Here is an 18,295-nt window from a genome sequence, read left to right on the forward strand (position 1 = left end):
AGTTTAGCCGTACTAAAGGACGGCTAGACTGTCAGGCTAGCTGTACTTAATATTGATGGCTGAACTGTAAATGACATTTTTTAGTTTGCAATGCCTAAAGTACAAAACCAAAAGGTGCCTTACTGACTTGCATGTATTTGAACCTGAATAATTACTAGATCTAGATCTAATGAGACCTGTGTACTTAACAGGCTTGAGTCGATAGGGCCAAACCTAGATCTAAGTACGGCTAGACTGGCAGTCTAGCTGGGCAAGCCACTTCGTTTATATAAATTTACTTACTCAGTTCAACTGTAGTCTGTAGAGTGATTTTGTAGTTTAGTTCGTTACAGTCCAATGCTGAACGCCAGAGCCCAATTATTATTCACTGGTTTGGGCCCCTCGAGTCAAAGAGTAGGGGGGGGGGGAGTTCATAATAAAAGCTTGGGAGGGTTCAAGGGTTTCAGGGGCCCCCCTGATTTTACCATAATTTGATGTTTTGCCGTTAGGTTGCTGCGTCCCTGTTCTTTGTGTTGCCTATTATTTGGTCGTCAAGACTTTACGGATTTCTTCTCTGGATGTAAACAAATGGATTGTGGACTTTAACGAACGGAACTACAAGATCAACGTCTGTAGTTGTCTATGAAAGTGAAGGGAGGCCTATTTATGTTCAGGCTATCTCCCAATTCTATTTAGATCCAGATCTAGGTAACATGAAGCTAAGAGAACCGAGATCTAGCATACCTCTGTGATTGGCCCAAATATAGATGATGTATTTTTGCCATTTATTTTTGTCGTCTTCCGGGATTTCCCTAAGACTCTTGCAGTGTCTGTTTTAAAAAAAAATTAATTTGTGTTACTTGAAGCTGCTGCGAGCGCCTAGCACACCTCTGTCCAAATATAGATGAAGTATTTCTGCCATCTATTTTTGTAATTTTACTGGGCGTCCCTCGCCAGTTGACAAGATTTCATGTATTTGGTTGTTTTTTTATATCAATCTCAGCAATTTTCATTCCATAAATCTACCTTCGCCTCTAAGACTTAGACTAAGTTGTACGCACAAGCACGTGCACACACACACACACAAAATAACATCATGTACACACTCACACACACAAGCGCGCGCACACACACACACTCACACATACACAGCCCAAGCAGTCGGCGATGAAACCTAGTGGCATAGCCCATCGCGAGCTACGCGGCAAAACGGGCCTGCTACGGTGAGATCTAGTCAATGGCGAGGGAAGCCCCGGAAGACGACAAAAGTAAATGGCAGAAATACATCATCTATATTTGGGCCAATCACAGAAGAGGTGTGCTAGGTGCTCGCTGTAGCTCCATGTATCTAGATCCAGTAATGTAGTCCAATGGAATGTCGGTTAAGTCGGGAGGACTTCCGTAATGAGCATCCACTATGAGACAGAGTAGAATAGATGTAGAGGGCTAGGGTTAGGTCTCTTCTTTACATGAAGTTTCATGTAGCACACCACTGTGATTGGCCCAAATATACTTGATGTATTTCCGCCATCTATTTTTTTCGTCTTTCGGGGGGTTTCCCCCAAGACTCTTGGGTTTCCCTCGCCAGTAACTGTTGACTAGATCTCTTTTTTTTTTTTTTTTTTTTTGGTATGAATTTCCTGTTTTAATCTTTTATAAACAGTCTCAGCAATTCCCGTTCCATAAATTTACCTTCTCCTCAAAGTTGTACACACACACACACACACTTGCCACGGTGAGATCTAGTCAGCTGGCGAGGGAAGCCCTGGAAGACGACAAAAATAGATGGCGGAAATACGTCATCTATATTTGTGCTAATCACAGAGCTGTTCTAAGTGCTCGCTGTAGCTTCATTTCTTCTTTGTTGTGTTTGTTGGGGTGGTCGTTCGTTATGGAAGTCCTTCCATAAAGTCTTTTCAATCAACTTTTAAACGCTAGATGTCTTAACACATTATACCCTAAGTGTCTGGCCGGAAAGTCCATTCCTAGATCCTAAGCAAGGAGAATACAGGCGTTTAAAAAACACATTAAAAAAAATCTAAACAAATTCCCAAAATCTTAAAAAAATGAAAATTAAAAAGAAAACGAATGTAGTTTCAGAAAAATATAACTTTATGTATACGCAAAGTGTTGGAAATGTACTTTAGTTAAATTGGGGTGTCCGACCCGTCATTCTCACTCTCAGCCTCGCGGTCTGGGCCCTAGATCTAATCAATCTTAATCGGCCCATCCTAAGCAAGGTGAAGGAACCCCCCTCCCATGAATACAGGCGTTTAAAAAACACATTTTAAAAATCTAAACAAATTCCCAAAATCTTAAAAAAATAAAAATTAAAAAGGAAAACGAATATATAGTTTCAGAAAAATAACTGTATGCACAAACTGTTGGAAATGTACTAACTTTAAGTTAAATTGGGGTGTCTGACCCGTCACTCTCTCTCAGCCTCACGGTCTGGGCCCTAGATCTGATTAATTTTAATCACCCCAAACTCTTGCTACGTTTTCATCAAAATCTGAGTCAACTGATTTGTCATAATGCTTGTTTTTGCTCAAATCCATCGTTACTTCCTTTTTCGAACTCAATTATGTCGCTTTTCAACAAGTCCAGATACCTTCGAAGTGTAGGTAACGTGATCGCTTTTCGATCGGCTCTACTAATACTAAAACTACTGGCCCTAAAAATTTTGTTTCGGTATCAAACGGAAGAAGAAACTTTTTCCACTAACTATGCAAATCAAAATTTCGTCCCCAGGGTCTCGTCAAGGCGAGACTTCGTTTCTAAAGACGCTCCGCTAGGTCAGCGCGGGTGGTTCCGGGCGAGTTAGGGTTGAGTGCGTAAGGAAATTCACGGGCGAGTTAGGGTGTAATCATAATGTGTTAGGTTATTCTCAGTAATTTACGGCTAGCCTGAGAGTCTAGCCGTACTTAATTAAGTACGGCTAGACTGCCAGTCTAGCGGTACTTAGATAGGTTTGGCCCTATCGACTCAAACCTGTTGAGTACACAGGTCTCATTAGATTTAGATTCTAGATGTAGTTATTATTCAGGTTTAACCCTCTGCGTGCGTATCACGACCACTGGTCGTGATGACTCATCCTCCCTTCCGCGGTCATCGCAATCACCGGTCGTGATCCGACATGAGTGTTGTAACTATACCGCTGACATGAGAATAACCATTTTTTAAACTGCTGGTGACTACAGTCCACTAGTGCAATTAATTAGTGCCGCTGGCCGCGCATTTCGCAGTCAGGGATAGGTTGGAAGTTTTTTATCGGCAATTTTCTAGGATATTGTTTACAGTTTTCAAAATAACAGATTCATCAGCTGTCATTAAGTACGGCTAGCCTCCTCATTAAATCTAACTGTCAATTTTTGACTGTGTCCTTTTTGGAGGACTTTTGTAACAAGCGAGCACTAGATGAGTATGAGACATGAGTAGAATAGAGGGGTAGGAGTACAAGTTGGGTTAGGGTTAGGTCTCTTCTTTACTGTGTTTTTTAGGGTGATCACTTGTTACGGAAGTCCTTCCTTCCTTTTTATGATTTAGGCGTATTTTTTTTAAAGAAGTTACTTTATTATTGTTAATGATACCATTCCCATTCCTTTTTTGTATCTGCCCCATGCCCACACATGATCCTGTCTTGACCATAGCCCCTGGTCCTGTATATTTGCACCCCTACCACTTTCAGCTTGTTTATCCTCACATCACTGCAGGTCCCGTAGGCATGTCTATGTTACTATGTAGCAGGCTTGCCAACCTTCTCGAATTTTTGGGAAATTCTCGAATTGCCATCGTCGTTCCCAAACCTTTCCCAAAGCGGCATCTCTCTCTCTCTCTGTTTCTCCACTGTTGTGTTAGAGCTGTTTTTGTGGTGTGGATGTTTTTTTTAGTAGCTTTAGTAGCCTGTCACAGAAGTGTGTGTCTGTGGCACTTTGGCGCAATCAAAATTCCAAAATTCAGTATCTCAAAAGTTGGCAAGCCTGATGTAGGCCTCTATGCATTATTTGGCTTGCATGAGCTGCCTATCCTTCTGGTCCAGTTGAGTAAATAAGCACTAAGTGTGTCAAGCTTGTGCGCATCAGTTGCTTCAATATAGGTATTTAGGCCTATGTCAGAACACCACGTGACAACACATTATACACGGGAGTGAAAGTAAAAATTTACCGGATGGATATTTTTCTGTCCGTTTGGCAATTCTTAACCCTTCCAGCCCCTTGCACATACGTTATATTTTCAGCAGCGCTTATAACTCCCACCATCCAAAATATATATTCTCAGTTTCTGGGAGTATCGATGTGGTTTAGGGAGTACACAAAAATGACTCGGGCTGGAAGGGTAAAATCAATTTTTTTGTTTTGGGCTCAATGTCTACTTCAAAACCAGCATTCCGCGTGGCTTTTTGAGAAACAGGGGACAAGGGCACAGAAAATGTAAATTTCCGTGTTCCACGGACACTGCAGCTTTAGAACTTTCCTTAACTTTGGTCGCTATTTTCATATTACTTTGCCTCTGCTACCTCCTTGATAAGTATCTCAACTTCTAATTCAAGGTAAATGGGTATTTTCTTCATCAGTAGCACGGCAAATGAGCAGGAGTGGGTGGTTGACAGGTGCTTTGGACACTTTGGTGTTGTTTGCTTCTTCTTTCCTATCAAACATCTCTATTGTCTTTATCTCCCCTCCTTCTTTTTTGTGTTTGTTATTCTCTTGTAACACCTCTAAATCTTCAGCACTTATATGACTTTATTGTGTTGCAAGTGCCGCAAAACTCTTACTAAAACTAAAAAATGAGCAGGTGAAGATTTTACCAATACCTCTTTATGCCGAAAAATTGACGAGCACCTGGTTCCACCGCGTCATGACAGTTGAGCCTGTCACATATCAGATGATATCCATATCAGAATGGGAACATCACTGGATCAACAAGCACATTTTGATATCACCAGATGTATGCCATTTTGAGTCACTGGCTCATTTCAACTGCCTTAGAGTGATCATATTGAATTATTCAAAATATTGTTTTGTTGAGGTAAACACTTAAATGTCAATTCTTCAAGGGAGTAAGGCAGAATTTGAAATACTGATTAAACTTGAACCTGCTTCATGGTATGTTTATGTCAGATGACTGATTGGGATTTGAAATGACTATTTAAAGTGACATTTGAAACAAAAATTGTACAATAGTACCAATATAATTTATTAAATAATTTGCTTTTGAATAATGCCACAATTAGTTATCATGTCTCATCTTGTTTCACATCTCTGACTTTCTCTAAACTTTCGTACTGTTCTTTTAAAAAAAAAATCTTTGCATAAACTGCTGTATACACTTTTCTTTTTATTGTCACGTTTCATGTATGATCTAAGCAGTACTTACATCTGATGGCATTGAGCTCCGCCATTTATCACTCTGCAAGTGACTTTTATAGGCTTTTAAAAAATAAAACATTTGCTATTTCCTGTCTGTCACAGCATTTCTGGCCCTGACATGTAACCATGAGCATTAGCAACTGTAATCATTTCTGCTTGTGTAAACCATGCAGCAGGTGGGTGGTGGGCGGGTGCTCAGTGTGGTTTGCTCCTTCTTTCCCATCAAACATCTTCGTCTTTTTTTTTTCTCCCCTCCTTTTTTGTTTGTTACTCCCTTGTAACACCTCTAATCTTCACCACTTATACGACCTTATTGTGTTCAATTGCCATAAAACTCTTGCGAACCCCCCCCCCCAAAAAAAAACCATGAAGTATGCTGGTGATAGAAAAGTGATCATGTAAATGTCGCCACCTGTGCTACCTTTTATAAGATGGTGAAGGGTACATGTTTTTCTATATATGGCTTAAAATATTAACTCTGAATCAGGATGTATAGTTTGTCGTCTTGGATGTTCAAACCATGGTGAATATTTTGTTTTGCTTATAATAATAATGGTCCCCAATTTTATTGAAATGTTTGAAAAGTAGCATGGTTTCATTTGTGTGTAATTACTTTGGTCATTGTATTTCAGCAGAAGATTACAGAGCTAATGGATGCCCCAGTGGATCTTGATATCCCAGCCCATGCCATAAGCCAAGGTCAGAATCCCTATGTGGACCACTGCATGTACTGCAGCGCTCCCCGCACTGACTCTCAGGAGGGGGATGAAGGATTGGAATATTTGGGTATGTTTCTGTTTTTTTTCCCCACTGTTTCATTCCAATTTTTTGTTTTTTGTGTCTTTGTTTGCATTTGCAGTACCCTTGCTTCAGGACTGAGTGCTCTGAATTATCTGGTGATATGTTGATGAGGAGGCCGTGTCTCACGGGGAGGGAACTTGTATTTCTTTTCAGTTGATCTTTTGTTCTTATGGGTTTTTTTCTTAAGTGTTTTACGGCGCTTGCAGCAGCATTAGGTCATGTGAGCGTGCGGGACACTTTTTAAAGCATTTTCAATCTTTAGGAATTAATTTTGAATTTGGCCGAGTGGCGGTCGAAGCCCACTCTTAATATCATAAAGTTTTGGACTGCTAGGGGATCAGTTTTGTAACTTGCACACAGGACGTCCGAGATATTTTTTGCCTTATCCGAGAAGGCTGGATGTTAGATGTTACTGACCCTATGGTCAGGGGTGTAGCTAAAAAACAGCAATATGAAGGCTTTTCTTATTTATGTGACTTGAGAATTCATATTTGGGACTTGGTTTGAACACAGGATAGACATTCTGTTGGTTTTGTTTCATCCAATTGTTTCTCTGGGATCATTAGCAATGTGAAGATTTGTAAAGGTTTTGTTGATAATGGTGACTGCATTGACTTTTTTGTTATTGTGTCTTTTCAGATTTACAGCTGGATGGAAACCCTGTGATAAACAGTCTGACAAGTACCCAGTCTTTCAGTTCAGTAAGTGTGTCTCTTGAATCTGCTGCTGGGGAGTGAACACTCAATGTATGTGTGAGAGATTTTCAGAAGACTCTTGAGTTTATTTTCATTCTTCTAATATATCTCCCAAGACTTTTTCTTATTTTTTTTTGTTTATTCCTTTTATTTTTGGTCATAGAATCATTTCTCTTTTTGATTTTCTTGGATGTGGAAGGATTCAATGGGGAGGGTACTAATATTTTTTAAAGCTGTTATAGGCTTATTAGAGTAAAGTGGGAAGGGTTATGACAATCGGTTTTGGATTAATCAGAATACAAGAGTCTTTATGTTTATCATGTGTTGCTTCTTTTTTATTTCCAGCTGAAATTACAGATCTGGACATGTGCAAAATGCCGGAAAGTAGCTGGGAATTTTCAGTCCTTCTTGGTAAGAATTTGTAAAACTGTCTTGCTTTCTTTACAAGAATTAATCAACTAATTTCTGACTTTTTTTTCAAAATAAGAAAGTTCAATCATCATACAGTGGAGTCAACTAAAACTGAACATGGTTAATCAGAAAACAGCAGTGGTAAAGAGAAAGAAAGTACCCCTCTCCTTTTAAAAAACTTCTTTTATTTGAGCTGCCTCTCTCGATCTAAATTGAAAAATTTTGACGGTGGTCCATAGGATATTAATGTAACTCTCTTCCATTCTTGGTTTTTCAACGTTTTTTCATCAGTACACAGTAGTGTTACGGAAAAAGGGTTTTTTTTTTTTTTATGAGTGAAGTGAATTTTGCGAGATTTCTTGTTCTATTTGATTGTGAATTTGCTTTAAAAATATTTTAATAACACTTTGAAAACTCATTTTCTGCCCATTTTTTATACCAGCTTTTATCGATTTTCTTTTGTGCATCAGATACTGAATGGGAGGTGTGTATGTTTTAGAAAAATTTTCATGAATAAAGGAAATAATAAGTATGAAGTGTTATACATTGTTTGAAAGGTTTGATAAAATGTAGCATTGAAATGTGTTTAAAAAAAAAAAGTAATTAGAAACGGACATAATTGGTACTTGTCATGGAACCCGTACATCAGAGGGGAGGTAATAATAAGACAGCCCACATTTCCTACTTTGGATATAAATAATGAAGTTTATATTTCTTTTAAAAAAACATTCCTGCGCTCATAAAATTAAAGTTACATTTAATCCCCTGCATGTTCATGCAAAAAGTGATAAGATAGCACGGTTTTAGCAGAATTTAGGATGCATTTTGTTACATCACTGCGAGAATACCAAAAGTTGTAATAAATCAGAAATATGCTTGAGTTGAGTAATAAAACGCTATTGATTAACGTTAAAATGCATCGTGGGATTCCTTTCACCAGGCCCACTTGTATGCATGTGTAAAGTGTAGAAATTAATTTTTTTAAATTTTTGATGCCTTTAACCCCTTGATGGCGCTGTGTAAATGTATCTCATATGGCAGCTAAAACCCCTGCTTTGTTTCCTTGATGTTTCAGCTTCTATTAAGTTTTGAACCTAGAGATTGACGTCTCTTGACAGCCTATCGTTTTAGTTATGAGGTCATCTGTATATATACACTATTGGACAGAAAACACTGGTTCTATGACCGGAAGCAAAATGAGGTGTGATGTTTTTGGTACACACATTTTGCGAGACAGCCAAACCTGACGTGTCGACTCAGAAGGCTTGTCTTAGTTTTTTACCCTTGTTTGCATCATTATGGGTTGTTCTACCTGGGTCTTGTCATGTATAAAAACATTTCTTCATTGCTCTTTCTCTTGATACGTAGCGTGACGAGAAGTGCGAGCTTTGCTACCGATAAAACAGGGATGTGTGTTGTCTTTTTCACACTCAGTGCGAGATATAGCCAATGCGTAGAAGCAGAGTGCTTGTTCAGTCTTAGTACTTTCAAGTTGTTTACATCGTTGTGGCTTATTTTATGCAGGTCTTTCAATGGTTGAATTTATTTATCTTTCTATTAGTATAAGTTTTACTGCTTGTTATGGTCTTCATTCCCACATACATTCTCACCCCTATGCCTGTCAGATCTTTACTCTTAAGTTTGATATGAGCTTACTGTTTGTTTGTATTCTGTGATGGTTGCTGAGGGCTTGAAGTATATTTCCATGTGCTTTCTTGTACAGGAGACTCACCTGCCATATGATGTTCCATCATTTTTACATGAAAAAGGGGCCTGCACCGACTCAGTGTCTTGTGAGAAATGCATTGAGGAACGGTAAGCTGGAATTCATTTTTTATTGACCTTTTGTAGTATAGTCTTAATTTTCTTGGGGGGTTCGGGAATGATTTTTGTTGAGCGAAGCAACAGGAATTAAGTGCTTTGTTCTTTTGAAATATATTTCTGATGAATCACAGGGTGATATATTGTAAAGTGTATTTCATTAATCTTTACTCTTTACTTTCATTTAGGGATGGGGGTCTTCTTGTTCCCCTTTGCCTATGTTCAAGCAATGTTTCTCTGTTTACTCTTGTTACCTGTCTGTATGAAGGAAGTGCAACACAATCATGTCGGTTTGTTTAACAACTTCACTCATAATAAGGTGAAATTTGCTTGTAATTGACTTTTCTGTTTCTCTTGTCTAGGGATATTCACGAGAGAGAAACTCAAGAACTGCAGGAGAACTGGGTGGAGCTTAGATCTATAGTAAAGGAATTATACAGCAGTGAGGAAGAACCTGATCTCTCAGAAGAACAAGGGGACAGGCTCAAGTTTCTTGTTGATAAGTAAGTGATCAGATGTATTGTCATCCTTGTACACTGATACTGAATGTTTTTCTTTCATTTGCACATGCCATGGTTGCATTTATTATATACTTTCGAGTTGTCTCTAGCATTTTTCAGTCCTGCTGCAAGTTTCTGAACGGATTATTGTGGGAGTAGAAATACTTTCGATTACTTTCAACATATGAGCCATTGCCAAAACGTGGGGAAAAACACACACATCTCACATTAGTGTGCATAAAATGTGATGCATTAGTATTTATTCCTCCAAAACGTATACACACGTCAAATATAGGATGTAGAACCTGCATTAGCAGTTTCAGACCCCTTGTCAGCTTTACAATCTTGAGTTTGTAAATTTTGTGCCAAAAATGTTCGTTTTTTAGTGATTCCTGGAGTGTCATTTTGAGCACACCAATGCAAACTTCCAAGAATGTCCAAAATTTAGTATTTTTGGGTGTGTTTTTTTTACGTGTGCTTTGATCCTATGTTATTTGTCATTGAGAAAGGTTAACTTGCTCAAGAAATTGGTTTATTTGTTGGCAAATAGACGAACAATTCGGATTACTTGTGCGTCTGTCGTGTCGTCACGGACTAGGTGTTTCAGAAAACACCATTATTTTTCAGTAGAATCACCCTAGCTGGTTAAATCTCTTTGCCTATCGTCGTTTATTCAATACTTCAAAAGCCGCGGTGCGCGAAAGGAACGTCGGGTTCCTAGATCTACGATTTCGGTCGGCTGTTTAACATTCGCCGTTATTGTCGTCAATTTGCGACGTGCCGGTAGTCCGAATTTCGCCCACTTTTGTTTTGAGCGGGTCATCAAAAGTGCCCGGATATAATTGTTTTCTTGAGAGACTTCCCCTTAACCGCGTCCCCAGAACAACGGAAGCAACGGGGGAAACAGAAAAACGAAAGTAGTTGAATGTGACGTACTGGGCTGTTTTGCGTGTTTCTAGGCTACTCTGTTGAATATTTTAGTGAAATTGCGGTGTTTACACTGGATTCCTGGAACAAGAGTGTGATGTGTGAACAAACTTCGAGAGATGGATCATTTCTGTGGTTATAGATTTAGCTTTTGTGCTCAGTGATGACGTTTGGGGTGTCGTCATGCAGCCGTACAAGACTGACTAACGTACAAGAAATTACATTGTCCTAAGAGCAAACATTTTTTAAGTAATGTGTGCTCTCTTTACTCAAACAAATAAACAAACATGTCCTTGTTTATCTGTCTAACTCAAAAATACACATTTGTTCTTTGTTGGTATGATATACCTTTTTCCAATACATTGTGTCATTGTGTCATCATTGTTATGTGTACAAGTAATATTTTTCATAATTGCTAATATCAATAAGTTTTCAACATATATTTCATACATGCAAGGTTCATTTAGAAGCAAAATACGCCTTTATTGATCTGTGTATCTCTTAGTGCAAATTTGTTCTTTGTAGGCATGATTTTACCTTTTCCCAGTATGTTTTGTCATCACTGTTATGTACGAGTACTGTTTGTCATAATTAGCCACATAATTATGATCGTCCACTGTCTTTGATATGACCTGGTATCTGTTTCAAAGCAAAAGAAACATCTCCTGGGTTTTTTTAATTCTTAAAGTGCGATTTATCTCTGGAGGCAAGACTTTTGTCTTTTCCTGTACATTGTGTCATCATTGTTATGTACTTGAGCCATTCTAGTTATTACTCATATTACTCTTCTTTGAGTTGCAGCAATGGTTTTCGTCTTCACGTTTATTATATGAATCATGACACCCAGACTGGTTATTGACAGTCGATATTCTAGTTCTAGGTCTTTTCTCAGGCTCAAAACAGGATTCATTTTTTATATAGGGCCTATAGTTTGTTATGTTGGCTAATATGATGAGGGGAAAATATGGAGAAAATAAGTAAGAACAGACTGAAATACCAAAGTCTCTCAAGATCCCAGTGCCACACTGACATGTTGTTGACTGGATGTAATGTACCTACGTGTGTGTGTGTGTGTGTGTGTGTGTGTGTATTCACAAACGTATACATTGTACATGTATTATATTAGATATAAATGGAGCACACGCTTTCATTATGTAACGTGTTCCTGGGAAATGGATGAGGCCTCTCCCTTGGAAAATTGAGAAGCTGGGTTGGCAGTCACTCAGTATTATAGTCATCTATTGTTTGAAGACTATACTACAAAATGTACATTTGCATTCATTTATAGACATTTTGACTTTTTATCATTGATAGATGGGCTTTTTGGGGGATCATTCTTGACGTGCAGCGGCCTGATTTTTCCCTCGAATTGGGGTCTTGAAAAAAATTTGGGGGTCTTGAAAAAATTTTCCAGGATTTGGTGGGACCCTGATTTTAATATTGTTCTATAATGTGCATAAACACTGTATGATGTCACCAGTAGGAAACAGGGTGTTCAAGTCCTATTTTTAAGATGCTGACAAATTGCAGCAATGGATGGTTATTATGGAGTTTATTAATTATGTTTTTGTTTTGTCCCTGAAGCTAATAAATATTTGGTAGATATTGACCAGATCCTATGAATGACTGTTGGCCTGAACGTAACTATTCTCTTCAACAGATTATGCAGCCGAGACCCACACCAATTGTTTCTGAGGCTGGAGTCTCAGGTTCGAGAACTGGTGATGGGAATCAAGACAAGTCTTCTGGAGAAGTTGACACAAGATGGTTACAACACCCCTGAACTGTCCCTGGCATTCACCAGCAGTATGCTGTGGCATTATGATTTGCTCACAAAAAAGGCCCATCTTCTAGCGCAGTATCTAGGAGGGCTGGTAAAGATTTTTCTTAAGTAGTGTGAAGTCTAAGCATTGTTGTTGCGATGTCTTATCTAAAGATTCAAATACAAAGGAAATATTTCTAAGGTAATACTCAGTGTGTACTCTTTTAAAAAATAATTTTCAAGAAAGAAATAGCCAGTTAATTGTTTCATATTGTTACCTAGTCATATGAAAAAGGAAGAGTATATTGTATACTTATAAGCACACTTTTGTTTGATTTCTTCAGAGTGAACACTTGTGTCGGTTCAAGGTGACGTGGGAGTTGTTGAACAAACATTTGTTCCAGTTTATTGTCCACATAGACCCCACCATCAACAATAGTGGACCTACAATCTTGGAACAGCTGAGGTAAACATTAGATTTCCTTTGCAAGATAACTCCAGGCTTCATTTGTGTTACTTCTTTGCAAAAGCCTTTTCTTGAATTATAGTACTGGCTACGCGGCGTCAACTCTTTGATTTTGAAACTTTGGTATAAGTGAAGCTTAAGCTTAGTGTTTATTTCAAGGTTTGTTAAACATGAAGTGTGGTGCTTTTTTCTCTCAATCTGCTAGTGTTTGGAGTGCACAGCTGAAAAGCCCTTCTTCTCAATGTATTCTTTGCTGCTACGATTTGTCTGCCTTTTCAGTGCACTAAGAAACAGTTATTGTGTGTAACTCTTTAACTTAAAGAAACTCCTTATTTCCACAGGCAAGGTTCACTGAAACATGAAAAGTCCAAAGATGACCCTTACTGTGTGGTTCGAAAACGACTTCTCAAATTTCAAGAACAAATGTCTGTTGTTGTGGTAGTGTGGCGGGACTGTCAACAGCTGATAGAAAATTATTGTCAGGAGGAAGTTAAGGTACTACATCTTGTTGTGTTGTTTGAACTTCTTTTCTAGAAGGCATAGGCTAAGACGTAATGTATTAGTTACCAAAAAATTGAAAAGAATGACAAGAATTTAACATTTTGTTAAAGGAGTACTGATTGTACATTTTTACATATGAGGTTAGATCTAATCCCATGCTTTTCATGTCTCACCATTAAGTTTGCATCCTTTCAAAAAATTGTACATGAGAACGAAGAGAATGGTAAATTTATTTAGAAAAAAAATATACACTCTTTATTATTTAAAAAATTGAGTGCAGTAGGCAAATGATTCCACATGTTATGAAAGGTTTTACCTTGAATTGGGAGTCAAAGTGTTCAACACCATTTCCTTTTTTCTTTTTATTCTCCCTTTTTTTTAAAAATAAAGAATTCTCAAAGGCAAGTTCAGCTATTGAAAGAAAAAAACCTTATCAAAGAACTTCTGATGAAGTTAAAGTGGGTGTTACGGTATTCAAAGCCATTTCCTGTTTTCTCTTTCTTTTTCTAAAATTAGAATACTCAAAAGCAGGTTCAGATATTGAAAGAACACCTCATCAAAGAACCTCTGATGGATGAAGCGTTATCAGAAACAATGAGAAATCTCATGTCTGGTCACAAGCCTTCAACTGAAAGAGTAAAATGTCATCGGTGTAAAAGAGAAAGGTAAGGAACCGTAAAGGTTTTAAAAAATTGAGCAAATGTGTGTACATTCATCCTTTACAGTGCAGCTCCCTTCACACCCACAGAATAATGGAGATTTTGATATTAATTGGTTTATCTATGAATACGCCACTGTAGAATCCAGTCTGCCAATGAGCTAATTGGTGGCAAAATTTGTTCTTTATGAATAATGTATGTGTTAAGAACCCAATTTCAAAATTTGAATCCCTAAAAATGGGTATAGCCTGGGAGAAGCAGAAGTTACTCAACTCAGTGTTAATAAATGTGAAGGTTCTTTTTCTGGCGAGAGGAAAAGCAAATGTTATTATGTCAAATACATGGAGTGACATCAAGCGACTCGCCCAGGATAAGGAAAGGTGGAAAGTGTTTGTTCGTGGCATATATCCTGATCCAGGGTGAAAAAGGCAATGATGATGATGTCAAATAAGTATGTTTATAGGATAGCTGGGTATGGCTTGTGAAAGTTCAGACTCTCACTCTGCCACTATTTGTATTCACATCAGATGAAACCTGTTTGAAGGAGAACATTTAACTCGACGTCTTTGCATATTTGAAAAACTTTGCCTGTTTTGAGAATTTTACTCTTTATTCGGGTGCAATTGGATCTGTCTGTATAAACGTAAAGCATGTTGAAGGGTAAGGGGATTCAAAGGATAAGTTTTTGAGAAAACAGGTTTGAAAAGTTTCAATGATGCGGCTGCATAAAGAATGAAACAAGATGGGCAGTTCCAATTTATTTTACAGCTGTTACAACTGCCAATTTATTTTACAGCTGTTACATTATCATAAACATGGGGTCTTCCACTATATACTTTTGAGACCATTTTACATATTGACCAGTAGTATAGGAGCGTTCAAATTTTGCTACACACCCAGGGCTATCGTGCAGAATAGAAGATACAGCATGAAGCTGGCTGGCTATGCAGATGTTCAGTGCCTTTTTTTCCCTTTCCTTCTTTTTACCTTATCTGCTGGGGTTGTTTTTGGTTTTGTTCTTAATACTGCGCTACTTTCATTGTATTTTGTGTGTGTTCGTGGGGGTGGGAGGGTCGCTTGCAAGAAAGGCAAAATTGCTTGGGTTGTAAATTTTTGTGTTCTTATTTAAACAATTTTTAATAGCATTATTGACTATTCCTCTTCCCCAGGTGCACCTGTGATGAATGCACCATCACACACATGATCACCTGCGGGATTATCAACAATGACAAAGGGGAAATCCCACCACCGCCAAACTCCTTTAACTTTGCACTTGACCACACTCGAAATGTAGTGATGGACATAACCCCGCCTTCCATGTCGAGCACTACTTCCAGCAGTGGCTCCGTCTCCCCCATCAACATAGAGGATAAGCTGACCACCTTTTATGACTATGACTGTGAAAAAGCCCTCAAGTAAGCTCTAGCAGGAAACGAAGTTTAAGTACTTTTTTTTTTTTTTTTTGGGTGGGATTTTTTTAGTATCAGTTGAATGATATGTGAGCTTAACTTAGGTAGACTCTGAGGTTTTCATTTTCTTAATATCTGCTAGTTGGTTGTTTAATTTCATTGAGAGATAGAAGGAGAAAAGTTGGAGTTAGTAACATGGTGCCAAAAACAACACCAAACAACCCACCTTCGAGTAATGATAAACTGAGACAAAAAAAACAGGGAATATATGTTGTCTGAGTGTCTGCAGGTAAAGAGGAAGTGACAAGAAGCTTTTTCTTCTTTATACAACGCTCGTACAATCCATATATGTAAGCCAATCTGTGTTTACTGCCAGTAAATCATTTTTGTGCGGTAGATGTATTAGATCTAGATCTTATCTTCTCTTTGAGCTAAAATCTGAATCTGACGCTTTCAAATGAGGGCAAAATGGTGGTAAATATAAAGGGAAGGTACCTCAATAATAATTACAAGATTTTAGCAGAACTTCCTTTATAATTGATATCAAAACAACCTCTGTCACCGTACCGTAGAACGGGCCATAGGCGCAGCGCTACATGGTCCAGACCCGTAAATTCTACGGGCGCAAGAGCGAAGAGGTTAAATAAATTATTAGACTCAACTGAATCTGTCTGTTCGGATGCGCATTTCGTTCTCAAGGCCTAGATCTATTCCTATTCACTTGTTCCACTCCGTCTAGATCTAGATTTATCTAGATCACTCTATGGAGGATTCATATTCCAATTCTATTGTGTTATTGTACCAAACCCTATTATAGCAATGTAGGCCATTTTGGTCCTTGTTGTTTGGGGGGGGGGGGGGGACTTCCTGGCTTTTTGACATTTCTGAAGGGCCATTGCAGGTTCTTTTTTGCCCCAATCATGTACCTACAAGTGCTGCTATTTTATGACACCCACAAAAGCTGTTATGGGCAATCTGGTTGAGGTTCACATGGAGGTCTATGCAACTTAACAGTTTAAAAAATTATTTGTTTATGAATGTGATGAATTTATTAGCATAAAATCTTTTGCTTTTTCATGGTTTTTTTTGTTTTTTACTCTCCTGTCCACTCAGATATGATTTCAGTGATGCCCTACTGAATCGTAATGTGCAGGAGGGAAAAGCCTCACGATTTAGAGAGTGCAACACAGATGAAAGATTGAGAGAGTGCGACACGGATGATATTGATGACAACGCAGGAGATGATGAAGATGAAGAGGAGGATGAGGATGACGAAGACGACTTTCCGGATAGTCAAGATGCTGGTGGTGATGAACCTCATACTCTTCAGGTGGGATTTTCTACTCTTCTACTGCTCTCGTTGGATTAATTTGTAGGCAGATATCAAAATGCACAGTTTTTAAATTTTCCTTTTCCCCATAGCTTGGCTTGTTTCAGCATTTTGTAGGTAGTTTATTTTTAAGTTGCTATTTAAGATAGTAATGTGCCAGTATTCAACTTTGATGTTCTGATGAAAGGTTTAATTGCATTGACTTACACAACAAATCCATTTAATAAAGCATTTAGGGTAACTTTACTCAAAATTCTGTGCTTTGCTCCTGGACAGACTTGCCTACCTATGCAAATAAAAATCAAATTTTAATATGATGCAGTTGTTTGACAAAATTGTTGAATGCTGATTTGTATTACTTGTTCAACTCTTTGGCCATGCTCAAATCCCTTTTGATGGAAAATAATTCCCTAAAATGTGACCTGTGGGTCATTGACGGGTGCTCTGGTGTTGCTTGCTCCTTCTTTGCTATCATCTATCATCCTTATAGCTCCTCTTTCTTTTCTGTGTTTGTAAATCTTTGGTACTTATGTGATATGGCTTAATTGTGTTGCAAGTGGTCGTAAAATGCTTACTAAAACAATGTTTACCTGTTGTTTCACCCCTGTGTTCTTCCTGGAAATATCATCATCACCTCTTTGATCAAAATTATCTCGTGCACCAACATTAGTACTGTAAGCATCGTAAAAATGTCCTGTTGGGTCTGAAAATTTCAGATTTAAAAAGCTAGCTTTGCGGTGGGTATTTATTAAGAGTATGCCCTTTTTATTTGTAACGGTAACTCTGCCTCTGTTCCTAGGGTTCTTCTTCAATGAAAGAAATTCTTTACATAATACTTGCATCAACTGCTTATCATAGTTTTGTTTTTATTCAGGCCACATCGGTTGAGATAGATAAAGTAAAAGTAGTGCGTACTGCTCAATGGCAGCAAAATTTCTTACTGCAACTGCAAAAGCACCAACAAAGTCAACAGCATCATCAACATGCTTCAGAGGGAATGATTACTGAACATGACTGTGCTCAATGCCACCAAGGGCAAAGATGTATTGTAAGTTTTTGATTACCTCCAAGCTAAAACACTGGCCTTTTGGAGCAATAACTTAAAAAAGGTCAGGTTTGTTTATGAACCCACTAACAAATACCATATAACTGAAGATTTGTTGAGAGTTGATAACAATGAGTTGTTTGTGCTGTGTTGCATCATCAGTGTTGGCAACAATTGCCTCTAAACTAAAATGCTGGCCTCCGAAAGAAAGAGAGAAAAATGGAAAACCCGTTTTTGTCAGTGAACCATCATAAAATGGAAGATCTGTTGGGATATTTTTTTTACCTTTGAAAGTTGATAACAGTTTTCCCTCTTTACAGCAGCATGTTGTAAATGTTGACGACTACCCCCTGAACTAAAACCTCGGTTTAACAGAGAGAACAAAAAATGGAAACTCTTTTGATTTATATATGAACCCACTAACAAATGAAATAAAACCATCTATTAGTTGAATATTTACATTTGAGAGTTGATAACAATTTGTTGTCTTTATCTTGGACTCTTACAAAAAGATGCAATTTATTGTTTTAATTTTGTTTTAAAAAGAAAACATGTTTGTCTTAATTTAGCTCCTTTTTTAAGACCAAAGAATTAGGTTTTGTAAAAGATTATGGAATAAT

The 18,295-nt window shown here is 38.0% G+C and overlaps 1 protein-coding gene across 2 annotated transcripts in view; it reads left to right on the top strand.

Moving 5' to 3' along the window:
- Positions 1–18,295, top strand: part of LOC101849026 (protein FAM193A) — a 37,422-nt gene that overhangs the window by 4,395 nt on the left and 14,732 nt on the right. The window contains exons 2-12 of one of the 2 annotated variants that reach the window (XM_005091309.2): positions 5,981–6,134; positions 6,789–6,850; positions 7,190–7,255; positions 8,979–9,070; positions 9,439–9,579; positions 12,164–12,377; positions 12,610–12,731; positions 13,073–13,226; positions 13,749–13,897; positions 15,061–15,306; positions 16,414–16,630. In XM_005091309.2, the coding sequence (XP_005091366.1) occupies positions 5,981–6,134; positions 6,789–6,850; positions 7,190–7,255; positions 8,979–9,070; positions 9,439–9,579; positions 12,164–12,377; positions 12,610–12,731; positions 13,073–13,226; positions 13,749–13,897; positions 15,061–15,306; positions 16,414–16,630 (1,617 nt within the window). The remainder of the gene's footprint in view (positions 1–5,980; positions 6,135–6,788; positions 6,851–7,189; positions 7,256–8,978; positions 9,071–9,438; positions 9,580–12,163; positions 12,378–12,609; positions 12,732–13,072; positions 13,227–13,748; positions 13,898–15,060; positions 15,307–16,413; positions 16,631–18,295) is intronic. The other variant, XM_005091310.2, reaches the window with a different exon arrangement.

Source organism: Aplysia californica, unplaced genomic scaffold (genome assembly GCF_000002075.1).
Source record: "Aplysia californica isolate F4 #8 unplaced genomic scaffold, AplCal3.0 scaffold00028, whole genome shotgun sequence".
Taxonomy (NCBI): Eukaryota; Metazoa; Mollusca; class Gastropoda; order Aplysiida; family Aplysiidae; genus Aplysia; species Aplysia californica.